General features: G+C 42.4%; 1 protein-coding gene across 7 annotated transcripts in view; it reads right to left on the bottom strand.

Moving 5' to 3' along the window:
- Window positions 1-20328, bottom strand: part of LDLRAD4 (low density lipoprotein receptor class A domain containing 4) — a 314887-nt gene that overhangs the window by 151628 nt on the left and 142931 nt on the right. For 2 of the 7 annotated variants that reach the window (XM_067537460.1, XM_067537461.1), the window contains exon 4: window positions 6736-6795. The exons of 4 other annotated variants lie outside the window; for them this stretch is intronic. In XM_067537460.1, coding sequence (XP_067393561.1) covers window positions 6736-6795 — 60 coding nt within the window. Of the gene's footprint in view, window positions 1-6735; window positions 6796-20328 lie in introns of those variants that run through there. One more of the 7 variants, XM_067537469.1, reaches the window with a different exon arrangement.

Genomic DNA, 20328 nt, shown 5'->3' with positions numbered 1-20328 from the left:
ATTCTTCTGGATGCTGTAATCACACTATCTAAGAATCCTTAATTCTAATACAAGAAAGAATTAACAAAAATATATAGTAGTGTGCTCTCATGACAATATATTAATTAGAGAGACTACAATAGAATTTTTCATAATAGTTCTGAGAGGATCTGGCATTACAAAGAATTCCTTAAGGCAATATGGCTAGTGAAGTGAGACAAAGGCTCATTACTTACTAATGGCTGCCATGGATTGGTAATTCTTCTTATCCCACCACCTATCCTACTAGTTATCTTGCTATTTATGAAAACGTACATAAAGGCAGCAAACCCACATCACAGAGTATCTCCAAGGTCTCATTTGAGCCAGAATTGCCTGCCCTGGTACACAAACATAACATTAATTGTGAGGACAAGAATGCAGATATGCAGATACAGTGCACAACTACACAAGAGGAACATGGTATTGTATAAACTGGAATATTTTTCAGTCAACAAACAACATCTCTGTAGACAAACAGGTTTCTGAAAATTATCCTCTACCACCTAAGGAAAGCAAAAACAAGCGGTTACTTTAAGGATCCAGTAGAGATTAGAGCTTTTAAAAAAATGTCTGTTGTAGTTATGAACCTCTTGTTAGCTGAGTTCAACAGCAGGGCAGTCTGCAATTGATCAACTCTGCTGTCACCAATGTGAACTGCTATAAAGGATTTTGGCAAAGGGACAAGGAAGGGATAAGGCGGAGATTTTATTCAGCTAATAAAAAGAGGAAATAATGTTTACATATGTAACAGCATCCTTTTTCTGGGAAATCATTTTCATGCTGTGACCAATAGCTCAATATTCTGAGGTTCTGTCTCCTAACAATTGATCGCACATTGGACCTCAAATTGGCATAAAAATCTAATCTTTTACTATAATGCACTTTAAAACTCTGCTTTGTTCCTTTGGGTTATGATCTGTGAAAAGTGTTGGAACATGTGGGTAATTTGTTTCAGTAGTCAAATCTGATATGAAGTAATTAATTTATAACACCAAACAGAACGTTTACAAAACATCTTTGCAACTCTACAAAATCAGCTGAAACAAACTGGCCAACAGCATGGAGATTCAGGAAACTGACCTAAATTGGGAAACTCTGTTGGTCTGAGAATATTCTGAAGGGCCAGAGGAAGGCTGAAGGATTTTTAACTATGGAGAGAGGAAAACATTCTATTCTTTAAAAATAAATAAATAAAAATACCCCTTTAACTTTGTAAAAGTCTAACAACTGTTCTGCTGTTCCCTAGCTTCTTTCCCTTTGATGTGACTGCCAACATGATCCACACCAGAAGACGAGGCAGAGCTTATATTGTATCTGTCAGTGAGAATCAGAAGAGGAATCAGAAATGAACAATAGAATATTCTGATCACTCTGACTTCTGCAAATCAAGGCTGACACTGGCTATGGAAAGTAGATAGTGACAAGCAGAATTCACCCCAAAGTGAGAGAGCTGCCATAATGGGTGAACAATACAGAAACTGTTAAATAAAACTTCATTATTACAAATAACTTCCCACCCACCCACCCCCACAAAAAACAGGGGGCAAGGGAGAGAGAATGGATGCCTTAGCTGATTAAGTATTCCAGTCCAATTCCATCACCAATTTCAATTTGCAGTGACCACAAGTGCTGTGGCTCTGATTTTAAATAATCTAGCTGTTAAGGATGAAAAGATACTCTTTCAAAAGCAGCCTCAGGAAGGAAATTAAACTAAAACAAGTCCAAACCACCTTGTACGCTGACGCAGGTGCATGCACTGCTACAATGATGACTAGAGATATTGGGGCATTATCACCAACAACTCTGCAGCAGTCCAGTGGCCAGAACACTGCTGAGGCATCGTGCTGAGGGGAAACGTGAGCAGATGTACTTAAAAAAAATTGTAGTTAAAGAAATGACTTTACTTAGAAAGAAATAACAATCCTTAACTATTCCACTTTTAAAAAAATATAACAGCTGGCCATTTAGTAGAAAAGATATGAACTATGGAGTGCTGTTTGATTCAGAGGATTAAAAATAAGATACACAGGTTTTCACCTCTATGTCAACACCATCTGACTGAAACTTGTGGCTATTGGATGGCTGTTCAGTAGCTTGTATGAAATGAGTTACTGATCTCAGTCCAGAGCCTAGTGAACAAACGTCCACAACAGAAAACCATGATCACAAGAAGCACCTTTATTGGCACTCTCAGTAGAGAAGACAAGAGTTTAGATGGCATGGAGACAGAACTGATCGCTTACCCTTAAAGCATGGGTGGGGGTCACTTCAGAGGCTAGGGCAGGATACACTTGCAGTATTACTGCCAATATGATATGCTTGTTACAGTACTGCCAACTCCAAGAGTTCAAAAATCATAAGTCAGTCCCCTCACATCATGTGTTTTATTAAATAATAAATTATAAGTTATTCTTTTCCTTCTGGTTTCTACACCTTTAGGGTGCATGCATATCAGGCTTTCAGGTTTTTTACTGCAACTATGAAGGCTAGAAACTTATCTTTCAAGAATGAAAGCTGAAACTTTCATGAACTGTCTTGATTCCAGCAGGCGGGGCGTTAAGAAAAACACCAAGTATCATGAGACTCACAATAAAATCTTGAGAGTTGGCAACACTTGAATATGTGAATATGCAGAGAACTTCAGTCTCCAGGCCAGTCAGTTTGGCATTAAGATCTGACCCCCAATCTTGTATTTAAACCACAAGTTCATCCTTCTAGTAGAAATCATAAATTAATATGCAGAAAATGGAAGTAGAACGCTAACGCATACCCTTTAGCCCTCAAAGTCCTGATTTACTAGTTGTGGTTTTTATCTGGAGATACCTTTGCACCTGTGAAGATAAGTGCAGCCTGTGGATGGTGTGTATGATTGCTTCATCTTCAAATTTTGCTTCATATGCTCTAGAATGGAGAAGATTGGCATAGGCAGCAGTTTTGGAAAGAAAGTCTCACATATGAATACTCAATTGTTTTTTTGCCGTGTTGGGCCCAGGATATTAGAGAAATAAGGTGGGTGAGGTAATATCTTTTATTGGACTAACTTCTGTTGATGAAAGGGACAAGCTTTCAAGCTTACACAGAGCTCTTCTTCAGGTCCCAGTGTTATATGTACCCACTCTCTCAGAGAAGGAGTTTTTGTAGGGGAGCTTAACAGTGTTTAGCAAGTATTTTTTATTTGAAATGGCTACTGCTTCACTTTTGGTTTGTTGTTTCATAGCTTTTATCATTTTAAAAAACTAACAACTCCAATATTTTGGGGATCCAAAAGACACACCGTAATGAAATTAATATCTTTAAAGTAGGTCAGATTTTTGCGCTCGCAATCTTTTCTGTGCACCATGAAATTTATTTTCCCTTGATACACAAGGATCAGTTCCTTCTTTTGTTCCTCACATTCCTTTAGTTTAACTAACTCAAATACAGTAAAACCTCACTGAAGATATCACTGTTTTATGGAGATGACATATCTCCCCATAGAATCATCAGACTGGAGAGGACCTTGAGAGGTCATCTAGTCCAGTCCCCTGCACTTACGGCAGGACCAAGCATTATCCATCTCCTAGTTCACTCTGACTCAAATCCCTCTGAATCAGTGTTTGAAAAAATATGCCTTTTCAGGTCCTGCACTGAGTATCATCTTTTTAAATAACGGTTTTCTCAATCTCATTAGGTTGCATATTTACTATTCCGAGCTTTAAGGCTCAGCGCTCCTCACCACAGAGTCCGGGGACTGCTGTGATTTATCCCTCTGTGATTCCTCACAGCACGGACAGAACTGCTCCTCCAACGATATAGCAGCAGTCAGTATCCTAGGCTAATTATTAGTGCTCCCACAGGGAGATTGTATCATGTAAGCACTTCATCATGGTGAGCCACAGATCAAGTGGAGCAGATGCCGAGTAACTCCCCGGCAGTGACCTGCAGGCTGTCAATTGTTCACTTGTTGATGCCATTGACTCAATTCAGTCAGATTCACTTGGTCATACTAATTTACTCCTTCTAACCCACGCAAGTACTGTTATTATCATTGTTCAGTCAATAATAGCCAAAAGATAATGAGATGTTTGATAGGTTATCAGTAAATTCTACCCCGCTTCCTCTCCACTCTTCTCACACACAGCTATGTAATTTATTATTTATTCACAGTAGAGCCCACAATTCACCAGGCACTATACAAAGGGCACACTCACTCACCTGTAGAGTTTACAATCTAAAAGGGCAGACAAAGTACAGGGGTAAGGGTCTCAACATTTAAGTAAAGTGGACAACACGATGACTGGCCACATCTGGGTAATACAAAAGGCCAGGGTACTTTTTAGGTACAAGCTGCTTACCATCTTGGTATCTAAGTACCAAAACTCCCTCACAAAACTACTTTAAAAAACATGGGCCTGGCATGTGAAGTGTGACTAGTTTCACTTTTATATGTTTTGTTTAAACAATTACAAAAACTCAGCTTTATTGACTAGTAATTTGCATCAGTTAACATTATTTCAGTATTCCTAATACAAGCAAAAATATATGCCAAAAATCCATCCTTGCAGGGATATAGATCCATAAATCAAAATTTAGATTAACTCAGCTTTCATATTAAGAAAAAGGCCCTCCAAAAGGTGACAAATGAAGGACTTGAGGTTATTTTTACAGCCTTTCTTACACTTTCCCTTCACCTGAGGCCTCTGTTCCACCTCCTTTATGTCTCCCTCTCCCATTGCGTTACTAGTGTTACTGGAGCTTTGTCATAAATGTCTTCTAAAATAATCTGTACAACAGTTCAGAGAATCCAGCCACTGGGACTAGGTCTACCTCAAACCTGTAGAAGCTATTTCAGATTAAATGGAAGTAAAGCAGTAAACTCCTCCAAACAAGTATATATTGAAAAATCAACATTTTTTCTCTGAAACATTTTTTGGCCAACATTCAAAACAAAATGAAAAGTTTTGTTTTGCTCTCGTCTTAGAAAACCAAAAACAATTTGGTCTTTGGTTTTCAGAGGGTTTCTCCCACCTGCCTTTTCAACTGACCTTGTTGTTTGCACAGGAAAAAGTGCCGAAAGCTTAAAAACAAACTGTTCTGTTTTGAAAACCAAAATGAAACAAGAAATTCAATTTGAAGCAAAACTTTGTTTTGTTACGAATTTTCTTATCAGTATTTTAAAACTGTTTTTTTCCATTAAAAATTTTCATTTTCAACAAACACCTCATTTTCTTGGAAGGAAATTTTATCAGCTCTAGCAGTTGTGCACCTGGATAGTGTGCCATGATGGATAGAGCACTGGACTGGACTCAGGAGACTTGTGTTCTATTCCCAACTCTGCCACTGGCCTGCGAGGTGATCTTGGGCAAGTCACTTCACATTTTTGTGCCTCAATTTCCCTATCTGTAAAATACAGATGGGTCATGCTAACCACGTTTGTAAAGTGCTTTGAGATCTACTGATGATCTTATGTGATATAGATGATATAGTGAAAAACACTATATAAGAGCTGGGTATGATTCAAATGACTAGGTAAGATACAAATACTATCTACACTCTAACTTTGTATTTCATTAATTTATCTAGTGACTTCCTCTAGCAAGACCAAGTCTATTAGCCATTTCAAACCAAATGAAAGAGTAAATAAAAGGATTAAATGAGTAAATCAAGTTAAGATGTTTGTACTGAAATGATAACATAATATTAGGCCAGCAATGATCACCATCTTGTCAATACGACACACTGACATCTAATTTACATCAGCCCCTCATAAATATCTACCTAAACAGCAGTGGAAATAATTGTTCAACAGCCATGTGAAATGGTTTCCATTATAAAAGCGATTGTCAGCTCTATGGTGTTATGCAAATAGCAATGCACACATAGGTACTGCAAATAGCAAATTAGATTTTTTTTTCTCTGAACATTAGAGAGATTAAGAATACGATCATGCTGTACAAACAAAAGGAAAAGATAACATCTTCACTTAACAGAAACTTTCAAAATAACAGCAGATGGCTGCTTTGCGGTATTTTTGTTTTGCTTACATTTGCTGCGAATTTAAGTGCTCATTATGGGTCCAATTCTACTGTGATTTACTTTGCTAGTGCAGGACCAGGCCCCAAATATAAATCTGATCCCACTGGCTGGTGCTAGATTCAGGTGCTATGCAAGATATTTCACACAACTCTGCCATGGTACATCAGCCCTTAGCTATTATTTTTATCCTGGCTATGAAGAATGACAATATCTAAAGTAGTAGTCTTAGGACAATTGCAAGCTAGCTTGAGGCTACCAAAACCATTTTACTTTTTATTTAAGCATAGTTTAAATTCAGGTCTCTAAATCTGCATCATGAAATTCCCATTATGTTATGAAAAAATTCATTAATTTGTCTTGGACTTTAACTTTTTTTAAAAGCTTTAAAAATTAAACCTTAACCATATGAAAGGTATATGTGTAATAGTAATTTAATTAATGTGTCTTTAAACCCTTAAGACAATCTATGAAGCTTTTCAATTGAGAGTATTATCTTCACATGTGACCAAGATCCCTGGCTGGCCATTTCTAAAGACTGCTCACATTTAAACTGGGATCTTCTATCAGGACTGGCATTATTGCAGTTCTTGAAGATGCTTTATCACCAATTTTTTTGCTTATTTAAAAAAAATAATTGTAATTAATTTCTAAAGGTAGTAAATTTCTACGGTATGTGTTATACTGGCAATGAAAATTTACCGTTTATTTTCAATAATTCATTTTCCTGGAACTTCTGCTTGAATGGATCAGGTATTCCCACTAGAAGTAGCAAACAGAAACACAGAATCATAGTGTCAGAAATGTAGGGCCAGAAGGGACCTTGTGAAGTCATCTAGTCCCATCCCTATGTGCTGAGGCAGGACAAAGTAAAGCAAAACCATCCCTGAGAGTAATTGATCTAGAAACCTCTAGTGATGGGGATTTCACTACCTCCCTTGGTAACACATGCCAGTATTTAACTATCCTTAAAGTAAAAAAAGTTTTCCTTACATCTAACCTAAATCTCACTTGTTGCAGATTAAGCTGATTACTTCTTTTCCTACATTCAGAGGGTATGGAAAACAATTGATTACCATCCTCTTTATAACACTCCTTATGTATCTGAAGACTTACCAGGTTTTTAACCTTTCCTCATAGATCAGGTTTTCTGGAACAATAAGTAAAGAGAATTTGAGAAATAAAAATTAAAAAAAACTCCATATCTGTCAACAAGTAAAGGTCATCCTTGAAAGTAAGAACAATGATTAGAAGCTACACAAATTCTTGAGAGAGAGAACCAGGAGTCAATAGCCCATTAACAACAGCGAGTGAGATCAATCTACAGTACATAGGGGAAAAAAGGTATAAATTCATGTGTTGTGTCTCTCTCTTTATAGCATACAATCACACACTTGCCTCTGTATAAATTGATCCATTTACCATTGTAAGGTAGCAAACAATGAGTAATTAATTTCCAAGACTAAAAAGAAGTACAATTAAAAAACTGTTTAGAGGATATAATAAGAGAGCCTCCTGCCAGAGGATGCCATAGCTGAAATGAGAAGGTCCACTGTACATTTAATTTCATGCATGGATGTCACTCTAGGTCACAGCTCTACATGTTTTTCCTCTGAAACATCCCTCCTCCATCCACTGCTGCATCCCCAGCCCAATATCCAGCTATCTGTAAATTGCTTTGAGAATTAGTGTCCCAATAGCCTCACAGGTTTTGTAAACAAATGTTTATGACCAACCTGCTGTTGAATGTTTAAAACACTTTTCAACCACAATGATCAAACAATGTGGCAAACTATTATGCCATTATTGCCAGGATCTTTCACAATAGAGGCTAGTATTCTTGACAGCTAAACCATGTCTTGCTCGCTTGTCAGGAAAATTAGAAACCAGACTGGACTCAAACCAAAAATCTCTCCAAAATTCCATGAAATTCCAAGTTTGGGGATCACCTCAGGGGAACTGTTTTCAGGAGACAACTAAAGTATGACTTCTTGCCAAACATTAATCTTTTCCTTCACTATTTCAGTTCATTAATGGAAAGTGGAGCTCAATTCTCTTCCCACTGGACATAGGAGGAGAGAACTGCTGACAGTAGGGGTGGAGAAGAGGAGGAACAGGGGCTTCAGAAAGACAATTTTAATGTAGGCATGATTTATGTTGGGGATTTGCCCCAATTTCAGATCTCACTAGCCAGTAACCAGCATAGCTGCACTGGTACAAACTCCTGGAGTAGACAGGATGAACTTGCTATAAACCACAGTACATGTCAGTTTATCCTGCTTCCAAAGGTAAGTTTCGTTGGTGCAAATAGCACCTTTACCTGTCTACATTAAAGGTTTGTACTGACTGCTACACTCATGGCTCGCCACTGATGACTGCAGTCAAGACAAAGTATTATTAGAGTAAATGAGATGAGGTCTAATACACTCATTCAAGAGGCAGGCTGTGTAAAATTATTACTGAAAACATTCAGATGCTAAGATGGCTGTATTTCATTCATTTTAGCTCTCTGAATCTAAGAATCCTTGAGGAATTTGCAGCCATTATTTAATTTCATATCATCTTCTCTTCAATGTTATCTCCATGTAAAATTAGATTGCTAAAGCATAAACTCACTTAATTCCTCAGATTGAGGAAAGGGGAGGTGCGGGAACAATCTGAAATAATTTCTTCTGCAATTGTCATATCTTTCCAGCAGAATGTGCGACTGTTTCCTCAGCCCTAGAGCAGAAGAGGTCTCCAAATGCATGCATTGTGAGAAGTGAAGAGTCATCTGAAGTAAGAGTGTACAAACTTACACAATATCCACTTTTTCTTCCATTGACTTTAAATCACTCTGTTTCAAAGGGACAGATATTATTACTGGCCCAGTGAAAAAACACTGTACCCTGCAGCCAATAATAAATTTGACTCAGACAAGCAATACAGAACAGTATGTACATTTTCTAACATTTGGCTTTTTGCAGTTCTCTTCCAGAAAAAAAGACTGAACCACTAGAATGGAAAGTTTATTAAATTGGCTATTGTTCAAATAATGGTTTCGTGACATAAGAATATCATGAAACTGATGTCTGAGAAACCAGAAAGAAGGGTGATCCTTAATTCATCCCTCAATCTCATGGATTGAGAACGATACTATGGTGACGAATTAAGCACTCAAAAGTGAGGATGATACAGCCAAATGTGCCCCACAGAGGCATGCATATCCATCCCACTTATCTCAGATGGAGTGTGTCCATAACGTAACACCTTTCAAAAGGTATTGCAGTGAAAGTGTAAAGAAAGGCAAAATGGGGTCCTGAATCCAAAAAGGAGAGAACTGAGCAAACAGAAGATTATCAGAATCTCCATTTTCATTAAATCCAAGGCAAAATATTAACCCACAAATAACTGCTATACTTAATAAACTTTTCATGGCAAAAAATCTCTGATATATATGAGCAAAGTTTTAACAGGAAGACTATATTAATCATGTTCTGGCTCACAAGTTATTTATAACACACCTCAACATTTTGGAAGGTTATATTATACAGTCCAAGTTGTATTGTCTATTGTTTCATAACCAGGTGCAGCAAATCAGGAAATAGAACCAACATGCCTATTTATTAAATAAATAAATACATAAATAAAAACCTTTCAAGACTGCAGGACTTGCTCTTCGCATAGTTTCAGAATTCTGTCATCAGCAGTAGGTGCATGAGTATTTTTCTCAGAAATATTTTTGCAAATAAAAAATTTTGATCTTATCAACTTAAAAACATACTAAAAGCATACAATGAAAATTACCTCATCCTCGTGTGTTCATATAGGATTGAGTATTCATTGTAAGCTCCGAAACTTAGAAGTAATAGAAACTTATAGCTTTTCTTATTCATTGTATTGTATTATGCTTTCAAGTTGCTTCATTTTTTCATCATGTTTCACATAAAAAACATGTAGTTTAAAAGTTTTCTGGAGTAGCTGCTCAGCTCTGGATAGGGATAAGTAGGCAGTCTGCAATAGTAACTCAAGTCTGGTTCTAAGACATACAAATGTAGAGACAACTAAATCATCTTGAATACCTGAATAAACAATCAACAGAGAAAGTGTTCTGGGCTACAACGCTTTCCTTTTCTTTTCTTTTCTTTTCTTTTCTTTTCTAATTATTGTAGAATGGAAACCATCAAAGATTCCTATAAAAGAATCTCTCCTCTCATATCACTAAGAAGTATTTTCTCATAGCTTAGCTAAGGAGATAGACAAATTCAGGTAATTCCTGCTTAGGACACAGTATGAGCAATCAGAAATTCTACATTTTGACCTGTATAGAATGATAGTAACTTTAAATGCAAAAATTGATAAATTTCTCAGGTAGGAGAACTATCAAAAAGCAAGTCATTAAGCAGTCATTAATTCTAAGCAAGCTGCTTTGTTCAAGCTAATGCTGCAATTATTCTTAAGCTTTATTAATTTTAGCTTCAGGATTTTAAGATCATATCAGTATAAAGTTTGTGTCTGGGGAGGTTATATTTATATATTACTTACCTTTTTTTCCCCCCGCCTAAGAAAATTCATTTCCCAGGTTTCTTTCCTGCCTCACCTTAACCTCAGAGTTTAATAGAGTATCAAATTCTGATTACAAAGTGTTCTCTACAATCAGACGCAAATAGTTCTAGAGGTATGCAACATATTGCCCCCCACGTATCCTTATGGTGTAATTGTGTATCGTTCATATTCACCCTTATAGTGTAATTGTATACACGTATATACATAATAAACTGTGTATTGTTTACTGCAAAGTATGTCATATAGGGTGTTTTTGGAATGCTCACAACATACTGAACATTATTGTTATAGTAGTATGTTTGTTGCAATGTCATATGTATGGTTATGAAGCTCTGCTATGTAATATTCCCAAATATGTGTCTCATGGCTTGAGGCAGATCTAGGAAAACACTAAAAGCAGGGAGATTGTTCACGCCTCACTTAGGCATGCATAAAACACACCAACTCTTCCAGGAACAATGGATTAGCCTAAGCATCGATAAGGGAATGCTCACTGACTCAAATGAAAGAAGCCATGCCGAACATTGTCTGTCACCTGACCCCAGAGGGGGGCAAAGGAACATATTAAAAGAAGAGATATTTTGCAATCTCTCTTCCACTTCCATCTACAAAACAACATCAAGCAACTGAAGGACTGTCCACAGAGGGAGAGCCTGGCTAAAGGAGAACAGCCAGCCTGTGGTGAGCATAATCTGACTTTGTACGGTTACTGAAAGTGTTAAGCTTGGTTTAGAATGGTTTTATTTCATCCTGATCAAATCTGACTTATTTTCCTCTGACTTATAATCACTTAAGTACTTAATAAACTTCTGTACTTAATACATTTATTTTTTTGTTTTATCTAAAGCAGTGCATTTGGTTTAAGGTGTGTCAGAGACTCTATTAGAAGTGACAAATCTGGTGCATATCAATTTCTTTGATAAACTGGCAAGCTAAGCATAAGCAAGTTCCTCGGGTTGCATGTAGGAGTGGGGCATTTGATGGGGTCATTCTATTGCATAATCCCATGGGTGGCTGGCCAGAAGCACTCACTCTAAATTAAGGGCCGCTTGCTTACAGGAGGCTGTGCGTGGGCTGACCCAGGTGTGGGGCTTCACACAGTGCAAGATTGGCTCCAGGACTGAGGAACTGGGGTGACACAGCTATACACCAATCCAGATTACAGACGGGAACGTCACAAGGTATAATGATAACAATTTCTGTTGTAGGATCTAAAAATGCTATTTTTTAAAATTAGTCATCCTAAACAAGTACCTCACAATTCAATGTACTATTCTGCTTTATAATTTCCTCTAAGTTGGAAGAAATCTAATGACTGGTCCACAAGAATTTTGAAATGTCTATGTGACCTTCCTACAACTATTATGTATCTAAACTTAAAACAGTCACCCGTTCACCATGGCAAAATAATCTGATTCTAAAATATAGGTTCAAATACTGGGTATATCCTTATTAATGCAGACTTTCACCTGGAAGCATCCAGAATGAAAGGAAAGCTTTTTTCCTATGCCATAATAATATTGTGTACAAAAGACATTTCAAATTCCTGGGAGATTATGGCAGCACTGAAGTTAACATATAGACTGCAGACCCTCCAACTTAATGTCTTTAAATAATAGTTTAGCACAGTGATACTCAGCCTGAGGCTCACAAGCAGCAAGTGGCTCTTTAATGTGTCTCCTGCGGCTCTTTGCAGCACATATTAAAACTGTGTGATTTAATTATTAACTAATCTAAGCTATTAACCAATCAGGATGCTTTTACTATGTCGTTAACCAATCGTAGTTGATAAAATACTTGGTCAGTCATTTTGCTGTGAGAATTATAAACTAAATATTTCCCAACACACTGTTTAAATATGAATATATAGCACTATAGTAAATTAAGCCATGAATTCACATTACTGTGGCTCTTTTGGAGAATATTGATTGCTAATTTGGCTCCTGAATCCCAGAGGTCTGAATATCACTGGTCTAGCAGAAGCACATTACAACATAATGACATAAAACAAGGTTACTTACCAGTAACTGATGTTCTTCGAGATGTGTTGCTCATGTCCATTCCACTATATGTGCGTGCATGCCTCCGTGCACGGTTACCTGGAACTTTTTTCCCCTTAGCAGATCCCGTAGGGCCGGCTCCGGCACCCCCTGGAGCCCCGCGCACATGCCGCAGCATATGAGGCGTTGCCGGCCCTATGCCCCCTCAGCCCCTTCTTTCTGCCAACTCCGGCAGCGGGGACGGGAGGTGGGTTCTGGAATGGACATGAGCAACACATCACGAAGAACATCAGTTACTGGTAAGTAACCTTGTTTTCTTCTTCGAGTGATTGCTCATGTCCATTCCACTATAGGTGACTAACAAGCAGTACCTTTGGAGGTGGGTTGGAGTTACCAGTGAGCTGCCCTCAGCACCACTGTGATGAATCCCACGTCCTCTCTCGCCTGCTGGACGATGGTGTAGTGGGACGTGAAGGTATGCACAGATGACCAGGTGGTAGCTTTGCAGATGTCCTGCAGGGGCACTCTCTTCAGGAAGGCTGTGGGTGAGGCTTGAGCTCTGGTTGAGTGTGCAGTGATGGTTCCCGGAAGCAGCATCTTCGCCTGCTCATAGCAGAACTTGATGCATGATGTAATCCACAACAAGATGCGCTGGGTGGAGAGAAATGAGCCTTTCATCCGGTCCACCACTGTGATGAAGAGCTGCGTCGATTTCTGGAATGGCTTTGTGTGCCCGATGTAGAAGGCCAGGGTTCTTCTCACATCCAGCGAATGCCATCTCCTCTTTTCCTCTGAAATGTGCAGTTTGGGAAAAAACACGGGGAGAAAAATATTTTGATTACAATGAAATTTGGAACCACCTTGGGTAGGAAGGCCGGATGCAGCCTCAGCTGAACCTTGTCCTTATAGAATACTGTATAAGGTGACTCCGAAGTCAAGGGTCTAATCTCAGAGACCCTCCTGGCTGATGTAATGGCCACCAGGAAGGCTACCTTCCATGAGAGCATGAGCAGAGGGCATGAAGCCATAGGTTCAAAGGGGGGGGGCCCTGTGAGTCTTGAGAAGACCAGGTTGAGATCCCAGGGAGGCACTGGGTCATGGATCTGCGGATAAAGCCTCTCCACACCCTTAAAGAACCTAACCAACATGGGATGGGAGAACACCGATCTCCCCTCTAACGGTTGATGGAAGGCCAAAATGGCTGCCAGGTGAACCTTCAACAAGGCCAGCACCAGACCCTGGAGCTTTAGCTGGAGCAGGTACTCCAGGATCACCTGCACAGGAGAGATGCTGGGTGGGATGCCCCAGGACTCCGCCCAAGAGGTAACCGCCTTCACTTAGCCCAATACACGACCTGTGTAGAAGGTTTCCTGCTGCCCAGCAGGACTTGTTGGACCTGCACTGAGCAGGCTCTCTCTCCCTCCATCAGCCACAGAGCCTTCAGGCAGTGAGGTGCAGGGAGTCCAGGTCTGGGTGCAACAGGCGACCATGGTCCTAGGAGAGAAGGTCGTGCCGCCTTCGCAGCTCCATGGGCAGGGCGATCGAAAGGTCCAGCAGCATGCTGAACCAGTGCTGTCTCAGCCAGGCCAAAGCGATGAATATAACATTCACCCTGTCCCACTTTATTTTCAGCAGGACCTTGGGCAGGAGCGGAAAGGGCGGGAACGCATACATGAGGGTCCCCATCCAGTCGATAAATAATGCGTCGGGAATCAACCCAGTTTCGCAACCCCGGTGCGAGCAGACCCTCGGGCACTTCGCGTACCAGGCCAACGCGAATAAGTCCAGTTGGGGAACACCCCACATTTGGAAGATCGTAGTCACTATCTCTGGATGCAGTGACCAGTCGTGGCAGGGTAGAAACGACCTGCTGAGGCAATCCGCCTCGGCGTTCCTCACTCCCGGGAGGTGAGAGGCAGTCAAGTGGAAATCGTGTCTCACGGCAAAGTCCCATAGACAAGTAGCTTCCTTGCAGAGAGCTGAAGAGCACGGCCCTCCCTGCCTGTTTATATAAAACATAGCTGCGGTGTAGTCCGTCAGCACCTGCACCACTCTGCCTGTCAGGAACCGGAGGAACAGCCTCCACGCTAGGCGAATAGCCCTCAGCTCCTTCATGTTGACGTGCAGGCACCTCTCCTCCCCCGACCAGAGTCCCTGAGTCCTCAGGTTGGCACTGATGTGGGCTTCCCATCCCACATCCAATGTGTCGGAGATTAGGGTGACCGATGGGACCAGTTCCCTGAACGGAACACCCTTCAACACTGCCCTGGGAGACCGCCACCAGTCTAGGCAGGCTAGGACGAGCGGGGGAACTGTGACCACCCGATCCAGGAGGTGTCTACTCAGCACATATAACAAGTACAACCACACCTGAAGTGGTCTGAGCCTCGGGCGAGCTAGTCTCACTACGTACATGCAGGCCGCCATGTGGCCTAACAGCTATAGGCAGTGCCTGGCTGTTGTCGTGAGGCATTGGTGCAGCTGGGAGATGATAGAGACCATCGCCTTGAAATGTGGCTGAGGTAGGAAGGCTCTGGCCTGGGAAGCATCTAGGGTGGCCCCAATGAATTCTATGCATTGCACTGGGGTTAGTGTGGACATCTGCTTGTTTATGAGCAGTCCCAGCCTGCTGCACGTGGAACAAGTGAGGGTCACGCCCTCCTGCATTTGGGACCTGGACCTACCCCTGATCAGCCAATCGTCCAGGTAAGGGAAGATTTGCACACCCTTTCACCTCAGGTGGACTGCCACTACCACCATGCATTTGATGAACACCCCTGAAGCCGAAGATAGCCAAAGGGTAGGGCTGTAAACTGGCAGTGGGAACCAGCCACCATGAAACAGAGAAAATGTCTGTGGCTGGGGACGATAGACACATGGAAGTATGCGTCCTTGAGATCAAGAGCGGCATACCAATCTCCTGGATCCAGGGAAGGGATTATGGAGGCTAGAGAGATCATGTGAAACCTGAGTCATTTGACATATTTGTTTAGACGATGCAGGTCTAATATGGGTCTCAGATCCCCCTTCACCTTGGGGATGAGGAAGTACCTCAAATAGAACCCCTTCCCCCTTCTCCCTTAAGGGACCATTTCCAGTGCTCCTATGTTGAGGAGGGACCATTTCCACTGCTCCTATGTTGAGGAGGATGTCCTCCTCCTGCAAAAGGAGTTGCTTGTGAGAGGAGTCCCTGAAGAGGGATGAAGGGGGAGTGTTGTTGGGGAGGGGTAGATGTAAACTGTAGGGTATAGCCCCCTGAGACTATCCCAAGGACCCAACGGTCCGAAGTGATCTTTGCCCATTCGGGATAGAAGGGCCTTAACCTGTTTAGGAAGGGGTGGGGCGTATCCAGGAGAGCAGTCGGGGTGCCACCCTCGGGCGCACCATCAAAATTGTCTCTTCTAGTTGCCCGACCTCCTGGGGAGGCCCTGCTGGGGAGCTGAGGACGAGCTGGGGGCCTGATTTCTCCTTCTAAACCCCCTATTCCTATCCCTATTCCTATAGGGTTGAAAAGGCCTGGGCGGAGGCCTTGGCTGCTGCTGCGCCTGGGGCTGTGACTGACGCCTGGAACATGTACAGGCCCAGGGAGCGAAGTGTAGCCCTGGAGTCCTTCAGACCATGCAACTTCACATCAGTCTGGTCGGAGAATAGGGCTGATCCATCAAAGGGGAGGTCCTGAATTGACTGCTGCGCCTCCTGGGACAGGCCCGAAGATTGCAGCCATGAGCACCTTCTCATACAGGTGGCGGAGGCTATGGCCCTGCCCACTGAGTTAGCAACGTCACAGGATGTCTGGAGCGCTGCCCTAGCTACCGTGGTTCCTTCCTCCATGATGGTGCTAAAGTCTGCAGCCTGGTGCTGGGGCAGGGCCTCAGCGAACCGCCTGAAGGAGTCCCACAGGTTGAAATTATATCTATCCAGGAGGGCCTGATGGTTGGCAATCCTGAACTGCAGGCTTGCCATGGTATAAACCTTTCTCCCAAACAAGTCCAGCTTCTTACTGTCCTTGTTCTTGGGAGTCAACCCTGGCTGACCTTGCCTGTCTCGCTGGTTAGCTGCATCTACCACCAGGATTCCTGGGGCGGGGTGAGTGAACAAATACTCAAACCCTTTGGCCGGGATATAATATTTTTTCTTGGCCACCTTTGACATAGGGGTGACCGAGGAAGGGGTTTGCCACAGGGCCTTTACAATCTTAAGGACGCTTTCATGGACTGGGAGGGCCACTTGCGCTGGGGTAGTTGCCGCCAGCACATAAAAGAGAGTATCTTCGGCCTCTTCTAACTCCTTCACCTCCAGGCGCAAGTTGGAGGCCACCCTCTTGAGCAGCTCCTGGTGTGCCCTGAAATCCTCCAGTGGCATTGAGTGGTCCTGGGGACTGCCTCGTCCAGTGAGGAGGAAGAGGACTGCCGAGGCGCATCCTGTGGGTGCACCCCCTCCTGGTAAAGGGTTGCACCCATTGAGGGTCCCTCCATGGGGTCCGACTCATCGTCCAAGGAGTGGTGTTTATGGGCCTTCTCCTGTGCTGGAGGCATTGATTGCACTCCCGTGACATAATGGATTGGGGCCCCGGCCCCATCTGGATACCCCATGGGGCCCAATAAGGCCATTGTTGCAGCTATTGACCCTGGGGCAAACCCGGGGCTGACTGCACCACAGGCTGTGACGCTTTGTGGGGGCATCAGCTCTCCCAACGACTGTCCCCCCGGGAAACCCCGAGTCACTGGATCAGCAGTGCCATGTATGTCCTTGGTCCCAGGCGCCCTTCTGTGCCGGGGACCACCCTCTCTATGTCTCCGATCTGGAGGATGATGAGGACTGCCTCCGTCACCATGAGTGGTGCCGACAAACGGAGGTGCGCTCCAAAGAGCTAGAGGCAGCGGAGAAGACTCGATGGACTGGGTTCAGTGCATCTCCGTACTCGACCCTGCCTGTACTGATGGTGCAGGGGAGTGTCCGTGCTCCGCACGCTGCTTCTTCCTCTTTGGTGCCGGCGATGTTGCACGGTGCCGAGTTGAGGCCGGTGCCGGCGGTGCACTCTGTACCGAGGTCATGCTCGGTGCCGAGGTGCGGCGGGCCGGCTCAGATGCCAGGCAGAGCGCTGCCTCCATCAACAGGGCTTTCAACTGGATTTCTCGGCCCTTTTGAGTCCTCGGTTTACACTTCTCTTTTCTGTGTGCTTCCCCCAAGCACTTAAGGCAGCGGTCGCTGAGTGGGAAGGCCTTCCTGCAGGAGGCACATGGCTTGAATCTTGGCGACTGGGGCATAGCCCGGCTGCTCCAAGTCCCCACAGGGACTTGCCTTATCTCTAACTACTCTAAACAACACTTAACAACTACTTAACTAACTAAAACTAACTTAGAATAACAAACAAGTCCAAACAAGGGGAATAGTACTTGCTGCAAGCAAGGCTAGTTCCAGCAACCGTCACGGGCAGAAAGAAGGAACTGAGGGGGCATAGGGCCCACAGGGCCTCATATTCAGCGGCATGTGCGTGGGGCTCCAGGGGGTGCCGGAGCCGGCCCTACAGGATCTGCTAAGGGGAAAAAAGTTCCAGGTAACCGTGCATAGAGGCGTGCACACACCTATAGTAGAATGGACATGAACAAGCACTCAAAAAAGAACTTCTTCAGATGTACAACTGAAACAACCTACCGAACCAATGGTTCTTACTGATAAGTTCATTTGCAATGTTTAAAGCTATAAAAACTAATTTTATATCCCACAGAATTTTCTCAAAATGATAAACTGTTGTTCTATCTGTTATCTCTGTGTAATTATAAAATTTCAACCAAATATATTTGCTTATTTAATTTGTATTTGTGATACTGTAAACGCATATTATATTTTCTTCTGTCTTCTCAACGTTTTCTTCCAGCTTTCTCCTCTTGTTCTGCCTTTTATGAGTGGGAGGTCCTCTCACACTTATTTTCTACACTATCTTATTTCCTTCTTTACAGATACACATCAGCCATTTTGTCCTGTTAACTGACTTTCTGCTGTGGTTGGACGGATGGGAATGACACACACACACTCACACTCTTCAGTTCTCATGCTGGATTCATAGCCTTGACATGGAATTCCTCTAGTTATCCGCAGAATAGGTTTCACATGACCCCCTGGCCAGGTAAATTTGAGCATTCCTTGATCTACAGCTTGCCTTGCTCTTTCACCCTGAGCGCTTTTTCATGACCAATTCCTGAATCTGCACTGCTGGGCTTGGGGTTTTCTCTTGTGCTGTTAGCACTTCTAAGCCTTATACTGGAGTTCCATTTGGTAATGAGAAAGTGTTGCTTCAATACTCCTACTTCAGGAGCTGTTGAGATTCTCTCCCACCCTTTATTTTTCTTGAATATGTTTGTTTTTATATTTATTGCAGTCTTTGAAAGCCATTGTAAGCATTTGGCAGTCACTCTTCAATAACTGGCTTTGTCTTCTGGTGCGGCTATTTCTGCTGTCTCTTATACTCCTGTTTTTTTTTCAGTGGGAAAAAATGATTGCACATGGGTCTTGCCGAGGAGACACTTCCAAATGCAGAGTGTGAGGTTTCACATTTCATATCCAAACGAATGATGTTGTTCTCTCTTCCAAGTCAATGAAAAGGAGTGGGACTTCTGTAGTTAATTACTGACTGGGAAACCATGGAACAAACACTGATCCAGGAGACTGTGGGCCTCATTTTCAGAGATGCTGAGCTGTCATAAATCCAATTCAAGTGCAAACAGGAGTGCAGGTGCTCAGAGTACTTCTGAAAATCAGGCTCTAAATTCCATTAAACCAGAGTCATCCTGTTGTAGCACTGAAGTGGCAGTAGGAAAAACTTTGTCCCCCATGAGCAATGGTTGCACAGTGGCCTAAAGCCTGTCTCTAAATCTACACAGATTTTGCATGCACCAGCTCTGAGCATCCAAGAGGGCAGGATTTTGCATGCAACTGGTAATTCTGTGAGAAAATTGGGAGACCAATATCTACCAAAGCTTTAGGAGCCCAAAGAGATGGGACTACAAACGTATAAGCTGCTTTTGAACATTTGTCCTATCTGGCTTTGACCAATTACTGTACTCTGTTATAATGTACTGGTATTTGCTTTTACATTGTACTGCCCTGTGCCTTAAAGCAGTGGTTTTCAACCTGTTGTCTGCGTATTTAAGCCCTTTTGTGAACAAACACTGCTTATTTAGAGAATTAAGCTCTGAAGTAAATTAACACAGTGGCCCAATATGGCATGCTGACCTGATGTGGCTCTTTAAAATACATTTTACTGACAGTCTTTGACCCTGAATTTGCCCTTGGTAACCCAGCAATAAGACTGAACAATTCCTAGACTGAGGGAGGAATGTCATGTGAATTTTTCATTAAATGCCCAATTTCTCAAACTTGGCTTATAATACGTGGCATGGGTAAAGATCCAGCCAATTCTGCATTGAGTATTTCTTTGTTCATATTCGAATACATTTTGCAGTGAAGAGCAGAAGTGACATTATTATACTGAAATTTTTCACCAACTTTGATTTTTTTTTTTACCTGAAACCTAAGTCTAAACTATTTCTTTTATCTGCCCTGCTTGTTGATCATCCCCCCTGCAAGAGCCTGAATGAAAGAGAGGAAGGCAAAAGCTGCCAAATTTCCAGATTTCAGTGGACTTTGCAGATCAGTACTTTGAATAGAAGGAAGCGAACTGATTTGGTTAAAAGGATTTTAGAAGGCAAGACATCAAAATATGGCAGGGAGCAAGAGAAAAGAGGCAGAC

This window comes from Emydura macquarii, unplaced genomic scaffold (assembly GCF_026122565.2).
Source record: "Emydura macquarii macquarii isolate MOO-44397 ecotype Brisbane River unplaced genomic scaffold, CSIRO-AGI_Emac_v2 contig_431, whole genome shotgun sequence".
Classification (NCBI taxonomy): Eukaryota; Metazoa; Chordata; order Testudines; family Chelidae; genus Emydura; species Emydura macquarii.
The sequence above is the reverse complement of the archived record's forward strand: the minus strand, read 5'-3'. Positions and strand labels throughout refer to the sequence as shown.